At 35.6% G+C, this 18,401-nt stretch overlaps 2 protein-coding genes across 5 annotated transcripts in view; one reads left to right on the forward strand and one right to left on the reverse strand.

Annotated features, from left to right (window-relative positions):
* Bap111 (Brahma associated protein 111kD) overlaps positions 1 to 18,401 on the reverse strand; it is a 643,372-nt gene that overhangs the window by 112,631 nt on the left and 512,340 nt on the right. The gene's annotated exons all lie outside the window — the stretch shown is intronic.
* The window catches only part of LOC138706340 (nose resistant to fluoxetine protein 6-like), a 56,023-nt gene that overhangs the window by 11,740 nt on the left and 25,882 nt on the right, over positions 1 to 18,401 (forward strand). For both annotated transcript variants that reach the window (XR_011333970.1, XM_069835497.1), the window contains exons 4-7: positions 1,167 to 1,333; positions 4,794 to 4,864; positions 9,512 to 9,708; positions 15,077 to 15,234. Coding sequence is in view for 1 of the 2 variants with exons in the window: in XM_069835497.1 (XP_069691598.1) it covers positions 1,167 to 1,333; positions 4,794 to 4,864; positions 9,512 to 9,708; positions 15,077 to 15,234 (593 nt within the window). In the remaining variant the exon portion in view is untranslated. The remainder of the gene's footprint in view (positions 1 to 1,166; positions 1,334 to 4,793; positions 4,865 to 9,511; positions 9,709 to 15,076; positions 15,235 to 18,401) is intronic.

Below are 18,401 nucleotides of genomic sequence, written 5' to 3' on the forward strand. Positions count from 1 at the left end.
AGGAGAGTTGTTTGTTGATGTTAGCCTGCAAGTCAGAAATTACAGTTGTTTAAGAATAATGTTTTATGAAAACGAAACGAAACAAACGACAACGAAAAGACGAAAGTTTCGTCACGAAACATACTATGTAGGCCCTACTGAAAAAGAAGCGTGATGAATATAATATATTGTGTTAAAGTGAAGTTTTGCTAAAAGTTTTCATTGTAACAAAAGTGTATATTTTTAGATTCGTATCTGTGTATGGGTTATCTTTTATTTATTTTGCAAATAATTATTATGGTCAGAATAATTGGTAACTAGTCATTTTTTAACTTCTTTTTTCAACGGGGCCCGAGCACAATAATGCACAGGGGCCCATAAATCCTGTCGGCGGCCTGAGTCGCGGCGTCATTAAGAAACAGTTAACATAGACATTTAAATCTAGTACTTTTCATCCTTCGTTATTACGTTATTACTGGTGTAGTGGTGTTTGTAATATATTAATGGATACATCTGTCATACGAAGAGTAAAGAGAAACAAACGTCAACGATACAAAAGTGATTGTGTTCGTTATGATCGGACTAGGTCCAGTGAATCCAGTCTACAAGAAATTTAGGGTGCTATTCATGACATTTCGCTAGTCCGCGCTAGAGCGTGCTAAACTAGCCCCGGCTATCGACTGGTTACTTGTAAGGGATTCATATCATATCATATCGCTAACACTGGTTTATGAATACGAAAAACGTTAGTTCGCTGATCACCCACTGTCTAAGAATGTCTTTGAATACGGCCCTTAATGTTTTGCCTAAGCTTCAAAGATTATAGTTACTGACCGCACGAAATAATTTATTGCATATGTCATGTAGGCCTACGTGTATGTTGTAAGAGAGGGGGTATACTTTTTTTAATTTGAGGTATGCCAGGGGAAAATACAACCTCAGGTTTTTTCCCCACTTCCCTCACTGCATACAATATAGCCTAAATAAATTTAATTCATGTTTTTCTTTAAACATATAATCTCAAATTATATTCTGATTTTATATTTTCTTGACAAGAACTTCGTTATAAAATGCATATTGTTGACAACTTTACTCGAATTAAAAATAGGTTATTATGTCGCAACTAGTACCTGATAATGCATTCTGAATGTGTCAAAATTTTACATTTTGTTAATATATTTTTATAGCTTGGATTCTTACCAATAATTCAGTCCATTTGCATGCCATCGACCTGTACACCTCAAGATTTGCAGTATGTGCTGTCAAAAATAAACAAGAATTTTGTTGTGGATCCCTTACTCTGCCACACCAAAAACAATGGAAGATCACTCGAAACTATCGATTGGATTGTTATGTAAGTAACTTCATATTTTATTTTTCTATTAAGGAGACATCTAGATTATCAAAGGCGGACATCTGACCTCAGATCGAAATTTAGATATCTGTGGATTTTTATACAATTTTTCATGCTCTTTCCAGTTATAGTGAAACCATATGCAAACTCTAACACTACATTTATAAAATAAATTGTGTTAAATATTACAAAGAACACTGTGAAACAAAAAATTGCCTATAAATCAAAACTATGGAGACGACAGATGTCCGTCTTTGATATTAAACTACTCACATGTTTTATAATTATCGGGGAGACGGTAATTCTTCTTAAGACATATGTAATATCTTTCTTGTTTGGCGTTATTTTATAAAACGTAAAAATTTATATTAATTACTGTACTTGATACTATGTACTTAATTTTAAGGAAAATTTTGAATAATCCGACCATATATAGGGGAGAGTTGGGTAGTATCGGACATCGGGTAATATCGGACAGTGTGTTTCTTTCATCTACCACCAGATGGTAGTACCTGAATAACATGTTTACGATTCTGTATGCAACATCACAGAAACGTAACCATGTTATTCAGGTACTATCATCTAGTGGTAGATGAAAGAAACTCACTGTCCGATATTACCCGATGTCCGATACTACCCAACTCTCCCCTACGTAAGGTTAAAATGTAGTTTCTTCAGTATAAAAGTCAGAATAGGAATTCAGATCCAATATGAGAAGGATACTTGTCCATTGTTGTGATTTATAAGGTGAAATCCGGCATTACGTTGACCCCGTATTTTTGGGGAAGCTTGAAAAAGCTCGAAAATGGTTCGGGGTAAGTCATGAAAAGCGTGTGAGTACTCCCAGATAAACTAATGGATGTCCATTCATTCAACCAAGGAAATAAATACTGGAAGGATATATAAAATGTCTTCGATCTGACCATCAGAATGCGTTTATTTTTGTTTACATTCTTATAAAAGGAGTAGAACTGGGAAGTTCCACCAGCTCCAGCTCCATCATCTAATAAAAGAACCATAAGTCATACATTTTGTGGATCTTTTGTATTGGGAATTTCAAGGATGAATAAAGTTACAAGTCATGTAAAATCTTGCAATCTGTCATAGTAGCTATATCCCAAGTCAATATACCGTACTGGATAATAATTATCGATCTACAAACGAGACGAATATACAACTTTCAGTTGACCGAGGGTGAGCAAGATGCCAGGCACTCACATGAGATAATAGAGGACACCACATTAAAAATCGAAAAACAGCTATATCCTAGGCAGGACTTGAACCCAACACCGTCACGTTTACACAGAACTAGATGTCCATATTAATCGCTGTATAAGGCCCGTAACACACTTGCAGAGTTTTTGCCAGCGAGAAATGTGTTGCGAGAAAATTAAAAAATTGATAACATGAATTCAAATGGACGCCCACACACTGGAAGAGATTCTCGTTCGAGGCAAAAACCTCGCGCGAGTTTCTCGCTGGAATCTGTAGCTCAGCGAATTTTCTTGACACATTTATCAAAGATGTTTGACATTTATACTCTTTATGACAATTGAATGTAGGAAAAGATATCACAGGTGGCGATGAATTGTATTGTTTTTATTTGAAAATAAGGAAAGATGGCTCATAATTGCAGTCAGAAACTTATCGAACTTGTACGATGTCACCCGTAGGCCTATTTATATTATACACGGGATGAAAACTATAAAAACACGAAACTTAAAGAAGAAATCTGGAAACAAATACTTACCAGATTATCTGAAAATAAATAGGGCTATATTTTATTTTGATGAGATTTAATAGTATTAATTAAACATTCGAAATAATGTATCTATATGTCTTAACAGTTTACGTAATTTTAATCAGAATATAGCAAAGAATTCTCTATCATATCATGAATGGCAAAAAAAAAAAAACTGTGGTCCATTGAACCTGAAATAACGCCTAAACGTATCATCATTCAAATTAAAATCAGTGTCCGAAACTCGCCCTTATTTTCGTAAGATACAATGTGATTTTCAGATATTTCTGGCTTTAATTTTAGGCCTACTTCTTCTTTTCATTAACAAAATACGTTCATGTAACTCCATTTCCTCATCATCTGAATACTCAGATTCAACATAGCGTTCGTACGTAATTTGTAAAGTACGACAATATACTTACAGGTTATATATTTAAGTACGACAATATACGTAAATACATAACATATAATATTTCCCCCAATAAGTCATTACTATAACCAGAAAAATGCTTTCTGCATGATGGCAGTGCATAGATGATCAAAGCGAGGTGTGATCTGTGATAGCGAGAACTCGCCAAGTGTGTGGAGGAAGGCTTTTCGCCTCTTTCTCGCAACACATTTCTCGCTAGCAAAAACTCTTCAAGTGTGTTACGGGCCTAAAGCAGGTTGCATCAGCACTTTTACATTACAGGTTTCTTATGCTTAGATTAATGAATATTTTCATAAATATTTAATGTAGCTAATTACTGAATTAATTAAATATTAAAAAAAACATAAATAAAAACAGAATTGAAATAGATAGTGTGCAACTAATTATTAGTACCTAGGGTATGATTAAAATTAATTCACGAAAACTATTGGAAGAATAGTAAAAGAGAGGGCAAACGAAACTTCGAGACAAGATATTTTTAGTAATATTAAAGACCTAGGATCACTAAAATACTATAGAGAGGTTAAGCAGTTTTGGGAACAGGAAGAATATGTTAGACTAAATTCAAAGGAAGAGAGAACAGGAATGGCATGGTGGAGATTAGGTATCTGGAGACTCAAGAATAGGAGAGGGAACGTAGAGAAGGATAAATGTCCTTTGTGTGGACTAGCTGAAGACGCAATGCATATTGCGCTAAAGTGCCAGGCAACGAATGATTTGAGACACAGTTGGGTAGATAAAAAAATTCTTCAAATAAACGCTATAGTAGCTTATAAAAATGAATGGTCACCTAAACGCCAGCAATTTCCATAAATTAGGAAAATTTCTGTTTAGAATTAAAATTAGATGGGAAGAGAAAGTCAAAGCTCTAACGGAGATGGAATTATAAATGTTGAGTAGTCACACGATATGAAACTACGAAGAGTAGTCAATGAAGTTAACAGAATAATTCTTAAGAGATTGAGCATAAAATGAAAAACCTAAGGTAGGAGTTTTAAATATAAGAGCTATACTTATTATTAGTTGTGTACCATTATTATTATTACTATTATTATTATTATTATTATTATTATTATTATTATTATTATTATTATTATTAGTATTAGTATTAGTATTGTAAACAGAGGATGCTTATAAGTTCATTATGTATTAGTTTGTGTTATATTTGTATTGAGAGTGATGGCGGATTAAGAACTGAAATCATCTAATCCGCCATGATGTGAACAATAGCCTAATTGATGAAATAAATAAATAAATTAAAATTAATTATAAAATATTTCCTCTTTCAGAACGTTGTTCACCCTCATTGGAGTACTTTGCATTCTTAGCACTCTTTATGACATTTTTGTAACAAATACAGGTAATTATTTTCAAATATTTGAAATATTAGTACATGTAAATGTTGTGAATAATTAAATGAATGCGCACTAGAAATGACGAAATGAATGTTCGTGGCAATTGTATAGTCCTGATCAGCTTACTTTTAATATCCCAAGCGTGAAACCTAATCATTTCACCCCCATTACTACATATGATAATGGATTATGGTAATTTTCTAGTTTGCAGGTTGAATTTTTTTTTGCCAACTTCGTTCCGAATTTCGGTACTGAGAAATACTACAAATGGTAGTGATTTTCTGTTATGTTGGAAGCAGTCGTCGATAGTGCAAATTTTGAAAATTGAAATTGTTCTAGATTTCTGAGCCGATTACTGGAAGCTAGCGAAATTTGAACATACTAATAATAATTAATTAATATCTGTATTAATATTAATACATAACAGTTATTTTATGTGTTGCGTTGCGTTCTGGTTATAATTCAAGATTATAGTCAGGTAAGTGTAAATAACTATAGCACACGGTGTGATACATGCACTTGTAAGATCAATGGCCGGAATTCATGGTTAGCATACACTGTACTACATCATTTATACATGGCCTCACTAAATTTTCAGCTATTGAATGTTGCAGTTTTAGCAATTCTGTAGCTAACGCGATAAGACGCTTCAAGAGCATTCTCATTGTCACTGTTTGAAGCGGATACAAAAGTAGTTAAATCATTTTTCCACTCGTTAGTTTTTCGTGTAAAAAAATCAGCAGATTTGTTTACATGGGTGGGGTGTTTAGTTTCTAAATGGCGTTTAAGTAGAGAAGGTTGCAGACTACTGTTAGCAAGAATGTCGCCACAAAGAACACACTGTGGTCTTGGACAGTCCTTGTCACCTATATATGAAAATCCAAACCTAATGTAATCATCATCGTACTTTCTTTTCTTTACACACGGTTCACTTTTGTCGGATTGACACACATAACTAGAAGCTGAATGACCTGTCGACACAACACTAATTTGCGATTTTGTTAAACCCTGCTTCCCTTCCAAACTTCCACTTTCAACCAGTTATCCATTTTAATGTGAAAGGAAACGTTTCTGATACACAACTAACAACTTACTGCATTTGCCACAAGAAAAGAAGAAGTAGGCTATTGTTGAAAATACAAAATTAAATATAAGTTTGTTGAAATTCCACATTAACATATAAAATCAAAGGCATGACTGCCATGCAACCGTTCCTTAGTCGGGTCGCGGTACTGTTGTTATATTGTTAGAACACAAGGAAGCTGACAGACTAAATTTCCATTGTAGCGAAATCATATGCATTCCTAACGTTGTTACATACGTGGTGTGTCTAAAAAGTTCGGTGAATGGTGTCATATCTGAACGGCAACTTGGCGCATGTGCTTGCGCATGCGCATGGTTCTTGAGAGACTTGGGGAGAATTGATACACAGCATGCAATGCATGTGACTGGCAGTGTAAACAGACTGCGACCAATTGAACGTAGTCAGTGTGAGAGGAAGTGTCACAGCACAATGGAGCAACGTGTAAACATCAAGTTCTTCTACAAATTGGGGAAGACTGCAACGGAGACACATGGAATGTTGGTGCAGGTGTACGAGAGGGAAGCCGTGAGCAGAAAATGTGTTTACGAAAGGTTTAAACGCTTCCGTGAAGGGAAGGAAACAATTGAGAATGGGCCACGTTCAGGTTGGCCATTGACAAGCAGAACCCCAGAAATGATCGAGAAACTGCGACAAATGCTGGCACAAGATCGGCGACTGACTCTAAGATTGATTGCGGAGGAATTGTACATTAGCAAGGACACGGTGCACACCATCGTCCGCGATGATTTGGGTAAGCAAAAGATCTGCTCCCGATTTGTGCCGCACAAGCTCACAGACGAGCAGAAATCAAAACGGATGGAAACTTCTGGTGATTTCATTTCCATGCGTAACCAGGATCCATTGCTTCTGAAAACCATCGTCACGGGAGATGAGACCTAGTGCTACCAGTTCCATCCGGAATCAAAACGGCATGGCATCAAATCGATGGCATGGTGTTCACCGACTTCCCCGCGACCAAAAAAAAAAAAAAAGCCGTCTGCAAAAATCCAAGGTGAAAACACTGTTGATCGCCTTCTTCGACAACAACGGCATCATCCACAAGGAATTTGTTCCTGCAGGTCAAACCATTAATGCTGCATTTTACCAGTCCGTTTTGAACCGATTGCTGCAGCGTATCCGGCGGGTTCGGCCAGAGTTGCACAGGACTGGAAAATGGATGCTGCTCCATGACTAAAAAGTTCGGTGAATGCTATCGGAAAAACAAAACAAAGATACAAACAAATTTTCTTTATTGCCCTTCAAAATAGTCGCCACCCGCTACAACACCTTTTGACAACGTTCGTACAGCTTCTGGAAACTATCAGCAAAGGCCTCCTGTGGAATCGATCGCAGAACGGCTGTCACACGATCTTTGATGGCATTCACGTCCGCGAAACGTTCACCTTTCATGGACGCCTTCAAGCGGGGAAACAGGAAGAAGTCCGCAGGAGCCAGATCAGGGGACTACGGAGTGTGTTCAAGAACAGTAACGATCTTCTGAGCCAGGAATTGGCGCACACGGATCGCACAGTGTGCAGGGGCATTGTCATGGAGCAGCATTCATTTTCCAGTCCTGTGCAACTCTGGCCGAACCCACCGGATACGCTGTAGCAATCGGTTCAAAACGGACTGGTAAAATGCAGCATTAATGGTTTGACCTGCAGGAACAAATTCCTTATGGATGATGCCGTTGTTGTAGAAGAAGGCGATCAACAGTGTTTTCACCTTGGATTTTTGCAGACGGCTTTTTTTTTTTGGTCACGGGGAAGTCGGTGAACACCATGACATCGATTGCCTTTTGATTCCGGATCGAACTGGTAGCACCAGGTCTCATCTCCCGTGACGATGGTTTTCAGAAGCAATGGATCCTGGTCACACATGGAAATGAAATCACCAGAAGTTTCCATCCGTTTTTATTTCTGCTCGTCTGTGAGCTTGTGCGGCACAAATCGGGAGCAGATCTTCTGCTTATCCAAATCATCGCGACGATGGTGTGCACCGTGTCCTTGCTAATGTGCAATTCCTCCGCAATCAATCTTAGAGTCAGTCGCCGATCTTGTGCCAGCATTTGTCGCAGTTTCTCGATCATTTCTGGGGTTCTGCTTGTCGATGGCCGACCTGAACGTGGCCCATTCTCAATTGTTTCCTTCCCTTCACGGAAGCGTTTAAACCATTCGTAAACACATTTTCTGCTCACGGCTTCCCTCCCGTACACCTGCATCAACATTCCATGTGTCTCCGTTGCAGTCTTCCCCAATTTGTAGCAGAACTTGATGTTTACACGTTGCTGCATTGCGCTGTGACACTTCCTCTCACACTGACTACGTTCAACTGGTCGCAGTCTGTTTACACTGCCAGTCACATGCATTGCATGCTGTGTATCGATTCTCCCCAAGTCTCTGAAGAAACATGCGCATGCGCAAGCACATGCGCCAAGTTGCCGTTCAGATATGACACCATTCACCGAACTTTTTAGACACACCACGTAGATCAGGTATTCGCGGTAAACATTAATTTATTGTGGAAATAATGTGATAAATTCATGATGTTACACATATGTAACAAGGGGCATTATAGGGTTAATTTAATTTTAAAATAAATAATAATAGTAATAGTAATAATAATAATAATAATAATAATAATAATAATAATAATAATAATAATAATAATAATAATAATAACAATAAACAAGGTTCGATTGCCGGTCGGGGCAAGTTACTTGGTTGAGGTTTTTTCCGGGGTTTTCCCTCAACCCAATATGAGCAAATGAAGGGTAACTTTTGGTGCTGGACCCCGGACTCATTGCACCTTCATCTCATTCAGACGCTAAATAACCTAAGATGTTGATAAAGCGTCGTAAAATAACCTACCAAAAATTATTATTATTATTATTATTATTATTATTATTATTATTATTATTACTATTATGACAATGCCGCAGAAATGAAGGAAACAATAATAGACCTAACCTCGAACCCCTTGAAATATTTTGCGAACCCCCTGGGGGTTCGCGAACCACAGGTTGGGAAACGATGTTTTAAGCAAAATGATCGATCAACTGTGGTTGCAGTGTAAGAGATCTTTAATTCAGTGTTCCATGTAGTTGAATTAAGTCCCGTTTAAACTACATAGGCATTTTGAGACTGTGAGGTAATGTTACGGGGACTAAAGCGCAAAGATAAATTATTCAGAATTATTTGGATAAATTCTCTCTTAGAGACTCTTCATTCGTCGAAATTCCTACATAATTGGCTCAGGCTTGAAAATAGGTTTTTTTTTTTTCTTTTTTTTTTTTTGGGGTAAGAAGTCGTAGTTGATTAAGTCTTCTACAATACCGACTTTGTCCAGTAAAAATTCTGTTTTTGAGCACTTGTCACTGTCAAGGCAAATGGGTAGGCCTACCAGTTTTTCAGCTAATTATATGGTCGTTTATAATAACATATCGATTGAAACTGCCTACTTCAGTATTCACTGAACTAGAAACTTCTGTAAATTGTTGACTTTGTAAAAATTCTTTGATGCTTTCTTAACAGAATGCCTAATTGTATTTTGTTTCCACTTTATGCAGATCGTCGTAACAAGATTCTGCTCCTATTCTCCTGGAAGACTAATGGGAAAGCTTTGTTTAACACAAAAGACGTTAATTTCTCTCTGGATGCAGTGCATGGGATGCGCTTTCTTTCTATATGTGCAATAGTTCTTGGGCATACCTTTGCTCTGGGTTCAGCAACACCTTCTACTAATGTTCTTCAAATTATGAATGAAGTAAGTAATTTTATTCCAGCTAAATTAAGGTTTAAATTTTAATGTCCTCTTTTTCACCACCTCATTTCTCTTATGTTCCCGCTCTCTCTACATTACGTTCAGCCCCTCTGACTCTTCTTCTATTCAGTGTTCTTCTCATATCTTTTATTATTCCTGTCATCCTATACTCCAGTGTCTTTATATCCTTTTCTCCTCATCCTTCTATTCATTTTTTATTCTTCTCCTTATCAACCTCCTCCTCATTCTACGTTCTGAAGGAACAAAAATTCGATTTCTCGTACTTCCGGTGTGTTATAGTTCTAGTAAGCTCATATTAAATTAATTTTCATCATTTTACTAGCTATCTCGAATTAATTATAATTGACTGAATTAAATTAGCTCATAAATTAAGTTACTATTTTACTTTATAGATTTATATAAATTTAAATAAATATGTAGTCTAGTAGTCGTTAAAATTAACTGAAGAATATTGCTGGAGAACCTTTTAAGTGTAGTGTAAATATTCGCAATTTAAATAGGTATTGTATTGATTAATGCTGGTTGAGTGGAAGAGAAGGCCTTATGGCCTTAACTCTGCCAGCGAAAATAAAACATTATTATTATTATTATTATTATTATTATTACATGACGTGAATCACCCATTATACAGAGTGGCGCAAGAAAAAGTAGCCGGGGTCAGTAAAGAGTAAATATACCGAATTTTAGTCATGTAGTGGCTGCTGATGCACAATTTTAGGGTTCTCAATCGCCAGTTTATGTTTTTTTTTTATCTTCTTCGGACTCTGAATAATCCTTCGACGAATGTCAATAACTTCTAGCATGCGAACTGAAGGCGATCTTTGTTTTTTTGGCATTATGCACATATCCCATAACGTACTATTTGTTAAGCAAAGCCTGTATAGTCTCTTTGCTCTCTACCCGGAAACGTGTCCATGAAAATTTCGCAGGTTTCCTTAAACGAACTTGTTCTCACATCTTCCACAAGTTGCACTCCTTTTGTCGAGTAAGTCATCTTGCAGAATGCGAAAAGAAACGTTTGATTCGAGTGAGTCGCCCTCGGTAGCGTAGTTGGTATAGCGCTGGCCTTCTGTGCTCGAGGTTGCGGGTTCGATCCCGGCCGAGGTCGATGGCATTTAAATGCGACAGGCTCATGTAAGTAGATTTACTGGCATGTAAAAGAGCTCCTGGGAGACAAAATTCCGGCACACCGGCGACGCTGATATAACCTCTGCAATTGCGAGCGTCGTTAAATAAACCATAATTTAGATTCGAGTGATGTAAGACAGGAGACTGCCAACTATCGATTATTGCATTAAACTGACCATTGTTGCATCTGTTTACACAATACAATACGATAATGGCATTTGCAGCAGTCAAATATCACATTCATTCAAACGAGAGGCGGGCTACTTTTTCGTGTGCCACTCGGTATAAGAAATGAACAAACCAGCGAGCGATCAAGCGAATAAACAAACAAACAAGTAAACAAATAAATAAATAAAGGAAACACCAAAAGAAGTAAATAAATAAAGGAAACAACAAAGTAAGTAAACAAGTAAATAAACAAATAAATAAATAAACAAGTAAATCAACAAATAAACGGTTAAACAACAAAACAAGTAAACATATAAATAAGTACTACGCGACCAAGGCGGGAACCGTTTTGCTTGGTGGCGCTGCGATTCGCTTCACAACACAGGCCATGCTGTAAAGTCCGTATCAGATGCAAAATGAAGCACATGGTGAACTGTTCTCTTGTTTCGTTATTATTAATACCCTTTATATATTATACAGGGACATCATTTTATTTTTACTAACATTTTTAATATTAACCTGGCTATACCTTTCTATTAACGATTGAAACAGGAAACACTGTTTGCTACCCTTTCCACGACGGAGTTCGATGATACTGGCGTAAAATACACATCACTTTACTAGGTATAGGAGGGAAGAAAAGTGGTTCATCCATTTATGTAAACTAGGAAATATCGCAATTTTGAGTTTGATAATTTTCATTAGGTTTTTGTTTAATCAAAATACAGTACTGTATTAACACTTAGTGTTTTACACACGAATTGAGCTATCCATTCGGAAGTATTAATTATGCAGTGTATATTGTACTGTTACAGCACATTAGCGTACTATATAGAGAATGAAGTTAAATTGAAAAATAATTATAATATAAACACATTTTATAAAATGGTGGCCGTTCATTTCGATACAGGCTTCAGTTCTTTTGTGCATATTATCGCACTATAGACTATTGTACCTAATTCCAATTACCAGTTTCGTCCTTCGTACGAGTAACTCATGTTGAAATAATTCTGTACCTACTCTATAAAAGAATACCTTACGTACTGTAAATTCAATCTTCACTTCTGCCCGATCCGAAAAGATAAAATCACTCAGAAATGCTATCTACTGTCCGTTCAAGTGGTTTTGTCGCAGGGTTGTAGAAAGGGGGGGGGATCACGTGACAGTTAATTACTTAAGGAGGCCCTTTTATTTAAGTTATTTTAAACACTTGAATAATATTACGTAGACGTCCAATTCCTAAAAGAAATTATTGTTTTCAGAAAAGAGCTAAGATAGCCCAGGGGCGAACAGAAGCAGGTGGGGGAAACCGGGATGCGACATAGGGAAACGGACGACAGTACCCGTACGAAAATATGATTCAATATTGAAAGCTCTTTCGTCACTGGAAAACGCGAACATATTTCTGAAACGTACTATACTCAGTAACTCAGTATTGCTTACGCGCCCTCGGCTCTGTGTCGTGAACGGTTGGAAGTTTACTAGTAGAAGGGGTGGGAGTGAAGTACATTCCAAAACTCAGGTACAATAAAAATTGAAGTAAAAATAAAATGATGTCCCTTTATGTTCGTATAAGTTTATAAGTTATAGTTTATTGTTTAGTTTTATTTATCATATGCTTACACACATAGAAATCTATTCAGAAAACATACCACAACATCGGTGTTCGTAAAGGAGAGAACATGAATCGAAAGTAACGTAAACTAAAGTAGCTACCGTATTTTATATGGTATTGCATTTGATATGCATTTCTTATCTTAGCATTCCTCATTCTTTATCTTCCTTTCTAATCCTACTAATTGGTTTTAGTAGGTTATTTTACAACGCTTTATCAACATTAGGTTATTTAGCGTCTGAATGAGATAAAGTTGATAATGCCGGTGAAATCAGTCCGGGGTCCAGCACAGATAGTTACCAAGCATTTGCTCATATTGGGTCGAGGGAAAACCCCGGAAAAACCTCAACCAGGTAACTTGCCCCGACCGGGAATCGAACCCTGGTTTCGCGGCCAGACGCGCTAATCGTTACTCCACAGGTGTGGACTACTAATTGTTTCCTTATTTATTTTGTCTTCACAATAGCTGCACCACGCTCTGTTGCCTTCGAGAGAGGTAGGAATAAACTAGAGATAGGATGTCAGGTAATTAATAATTGTAATTTACATATTTATTTAATTAATGTAGTTAGATTGCATGAAATTATTATTATTATTATTATTATTATTATTATTATTATTATTATTATTATTATTATTATTAGTTATGAAGTAGTCGTGTTTCTCGTTTGTACGCCCTGCAGTTTGAAAAAGACGCGACAACATCGCTTTAGAACAGTATGCAATCGACAGGTTTGTTAATGTTGTTAACCTTTTCTTTGATCTGCCGGTCGTTACTCTGGCTGGCGCGGCGATTATATCTGTAACTACTGTATAAAGTTTCATGAAAATCTGTTAGGAGAAAAGTTACCAAGTTTGTCTAATTGAGCTCCCTATAAGGGGTAGTTCCCCTTATAACAACATAATCAGAGCTTGTATATAAAATATATAAAACATATATGCCACCTGTAACCACTGTGTAAAATTTAATAAAAATCTGTTAGATAGGAGAAAAGTTAGTAATTTTATTTAATTGCGCCCCCCTATAAGGGGTAGTTCCCCTTAAACCAACGTAATCAGAACTTGTATACAACACATATAAGCTACCTGTAACTACTGTGTAAAATTTCAAGAAAAATTGTTTGGTAGCTGAAAAGTTATTAGTTTGTCCCGCTAAATTTGCATTTTAGACCAATGTGGAGCGCATAAAATCTGTTTACTTTGATGTGCTATAAAATATTTTATCCATGACCATAACGAAAAACATGCCTTTACTAAATACTTTTGCGTTTGTAAAGTAGGCTTTTATTCAACATTACTTTATTCCACTAGTGAGATAAAGACTTTACCTCACAGTTCATTAGTATTTTCCTAGTACCCGGGTACACACGTATACTTTTCCATTGAACTATTACTCAAGAAGTTAATATATTAGTTACTAGATGTCACTACCTCTACTTCTTTATTACCATTTCTTAAATATACATACACTCAATCTCCTTCTCTTTTCTCTATCTGCTACGTCGTAATTTGTACATTACATCCATATCTAATATGCATCTTTTTAAAATTTTGTAATAATTTACCTTTCGGGATGCGAGGATACTTGAACCTACGAAGTTGGGTTTATAGGATTTTAAAACAACACGCGTTAGCCAACCGAGCTAAATAGACACGATGATTAATTGAGTTTTAATATTCCTCTTAAGTTTACAGAAGTAAAATGTGAAATTATTTTAATCACATTAGTCCCGTGAACACTTCTAAATAATCCCTGAAACTTCAAAAAGACGAAAATACACATTTAAAGTGAAAAAATATATATTAAAATTATATAATTAATTATAATTTGTTATTTATCCGACGCCTTAGATACCATTCTTTACTAATCATGGCCTCCTACATCATGATCTACCTAGTACACGTATTGATTCTAAAATCCATGCCATGGTATGTGATTACATGAGGACTTATTTTCAACATATTTTCTTTTACAAAACATAATTTTTCGTTATGGTCATGGATAAAATTACGTATGGTACTTGTGAGCATGATCTTTATTGCACTCGTGTAATTTAAGCACTCGGCTGACGCCTCGTGCTTAAATCTTTCCACTCGTGCAATAAAGATGCACTTACGTCACAAGTACCATAAATAACTATTATCCATTATCTGGTATTTAAATATCATTACTAGTATCTAAATTTAATTTTAAATTGTAGGCTACGCCTTTTCTTTTTAATGTGTTGTTTGTGAAGATGTTATATTATGAATGAATGTATAGATTTTATTGTTGCTAATGTGTTGGTTGTCATGGAGAGAGTGATTTGAAAAGATTTAATTCACACATTGTTTAGGTTGTCAAGGACGTGAAATAAAGACCAGTTTAGATACCAGTCATGGATAAATAGTATTTTTATGTGTACATGTTAAACAAAGGAAATAAATATTTGTTTTCAGGCAAGACAATGGAAACATCTATATTTTGGTAATTTAACATTTGCTGTTGACACGTTCTTCGTGATAAGTGGAATGCTGTTATGCTATATCACCCTGACAGCTTTGGATGCCGGAACAAAGTTCAATATTCCTGTCTTTTATATACATCGATTCCTGAGGTAATAAAGGATAATATTACTTAATGAGGGATAACATTAATAATTTTTTCATAGTGTAATGCCCAAGGGCAGGTTTTTCACTGCAAACTCAGCTTTCTCCAATCTTTCATATTTCCTGCCTTCCTCTTTGTCTTCGCATATGATCCAAATAAGCAAAACGGGAAAAATTATATTAAACGTTTTTTGTTTGAAATACCTCACAGAATAACTCCTTGAAATTATTAGCATTACTTACATTGCTACAGGCCTTAATTTTTGTGCTAACATACACATTTTACTGTTTGACCTGAAAGTACGGTAGGAATGCTACTTTTTAGTAAACACCAGGGGTTTCTAGCTCTATTCATTCAAACTTCATGATACTGTTTCTAATTAAGGCACCCTTAAAAAACGTTATTTATATATAACAAACAAATTATAACTTGAAAACGGCTCGAGCTAGACTCGAAACTTTCTCGGGCAAGGTTTCTGAATTTTCTTTATACAAGTAGGTAGCAATGAGGGCAGCCAGACGGGGTAGTCAATGGTAGCAATTGGTACCACTGAGATTTTTATTTTTTATTCCTTTTTTAACTTTTTCTCTACGTATCCGATACATGTTTTCTCAAACCCTCGGTAAACAATTCAACAAAACATCGTCTGTAGCTGCATTTAGATTGGCAATAGGCCATGATTGTTTGGCCAAACACCTGCATAGAATTGGAATATATCAGTCCCCTAACTGCCCATTGTGCAACTCAAACCAAGAAATGGATTCGGAACACCTCAAAATCTGTGCTTCAGTGGCTGACCATGATAATATCTTCGAAAAATATTGGAGTGCAAGAGGTCAAATGACTTTATTGTCAAACGCCTGGCATTAGAAAGCAACAACAACAACACAATTCGGCAAAACTATCAATGCGTGTGCAGGGTAATTTAGATTTCAGAACTGGCTATTTTTCATGTTCAATTTTCTCTCTTTCAACCGTTTCGTCTAATTTTCTAACTATCTTGCTACCACCGAGATTGGATCCTGCGGGCGCCCTTGAATGAGACCGTTATTGCTAAAACTGATAAAATAGTGTGTTGAAATTTTGGTGAGGGGTTGAATATTTGCTAAATTTAGTGAAAAGGGGAATATAATGTAACAATATTAGCAGCCGTGTGACCAAAGCCTCCTAGTGCACTGCCTGACACAAGGAGAGATATTATGACGATCTAGGCAGCACTGGAGGGTAATTAAAAACAACGTTTCTTTTTTATATATTTTATCCCATTTTCACTAAATTTAGCAAATGTTCAACTCCTCCCAAAATTTTAACACACATTTTTTATGAACTTTAGCAATAACGATCTGACTGCTACCTGGTAAACCTGCTTGTATAAAAAAAATTCAGAAATCTAGTTTAAGCCATTTTAAAGCTATACTTTAATGACGTTTTTTGAGGATGCATTAAATTATAAACAATATCATAAAGTTCGAATGGCTAGAGCTACAGACTCCTGGTTTTTACTAAAATGTATCACTTCTATTGTACTTTCACGTCATACAGTAACATGAGTATGTTAGCACAATGTTTAAGGCTTGTAGCTCATTACCTATTTTGGATGGATGTCCTTAAACCTTTTACCGACACTGTGCATACTATTACTATTGTTACACTTTTTCCAGCTATAAGATCTCTCTATTTCTCTGTCTGTCTAGGTCTGGTTGGAGGTTTCATGAGTAGGCTACTAGCACTGAAGTTGAGACAGTTGGGACGACATGAAGTCATTGCTAAGTCGAAAACAAAATTAAATTGGAACAAATGTTTAAATATGCATTATTAAATCCCTTCCACAAAAAGAGAAAGAAACTTTATATGTAGAAATAAATATTTTATTTGAAAAGACAAAATTCGTCACCATTGCAAGCAAAAAAGATAGATAGATAGATAGATAGATAGATAGATAGACAGATAGATAGATAGATAGATAGATAGATAGATAGATAGACAGATAGACAGATAGACAGGTAGGTAGGTAGGTAGATAGATAGATAGATAGATAGATAGATAGATAGATAGATAGATAGATAGATAGATAGATAGATAGATAGATAGATAGATAGATAGATAGATAGATAGATAGATAGATAGATAGATAGATAGATAGATAGATAGATAGATAGATAGATAGATAGATAGATAGATAGATAGATAGATAGATAGATAGATAGATAGATAGATAGATAGATAGATAGATAGATAGATAGATAGATAGATAGATAGATAGATAGATAGATAGATAGATAGATAGATAGATAGATAGATAGATAGATAGATAGATAGATAGATAGATAGATAGATAGATAGATAGATAGATAGATAGATAGATAGATAGATAGATAGATAGATAGATAGATAGATAGATAGATAGATAGATAGATAGATAGATAGATAGATAGATAGATAGATAGATAGATAGATAGATAGATAGATAGATAGATAGATAGATAGATAGATAGATAGATAGATAGATATAGATAGATAGATAGATAGATAGATAGATAGATAGATAGATAGATAGATAGATAGATAGATAGATAGATAGATTTATTGATGCATAATAAATTATACAAACTCATGTACACAAGATCCTTCGCACGAGCCCGTACGGCCATTCGTGCTATAACTATGCACAGTTTGAATCTTCAAAACGAAAATAATACCTACTAATAATAAAATAGTAAAACAACAGTTATTATTATTACTACCGTTATCATTAATTATCACAATTACAACTAATCTAACTTCAAACCAAATTTCACAAAAATAATGCAAAAAAATAGAACCTTAATTACGGGCTGAATGTTTTTTTAGTTGGTTATTTAACGACGCTGTATCAACTACGAGGTTATTTAGCGGCGTTCAGATTGGTGATAGCGAGATGGTATTTGGCGAGATGAGGCCGAGGATTCGCCATAGATTACCTGGCATTCACATTACATTTGGAGAAAACCTCGGAAAAAACCCAACTAGGTAATCAGTCCAAGCGGGGATCGAACCCGCGCCCGAGCGCAACTTCAGACCGAGCTGAATGTTATAATGACACGATTTGGAAGTCCCGGTATCTATATTAAAAATTATAACGCATAAATCTGAATTAGAAACAAGAGATATATAGAATTCGTAATTTAAAATAGT

The sequence above is a fragment of the Periplaneta americana genome, chromosome 9, assembly GCF_040183065.1.
Source record: "Periplaneta americana isolate PAMFEO1 chromosome 9, P.americana_PAMFEO1_priV1, whole genome shotgun sequence".
Lineage (NCBI taxonomy): Eukaryota > Metazoa > Arthropoda > Insecta > Blattodea > Blattidae > Periplaneta > Periplaneta americana.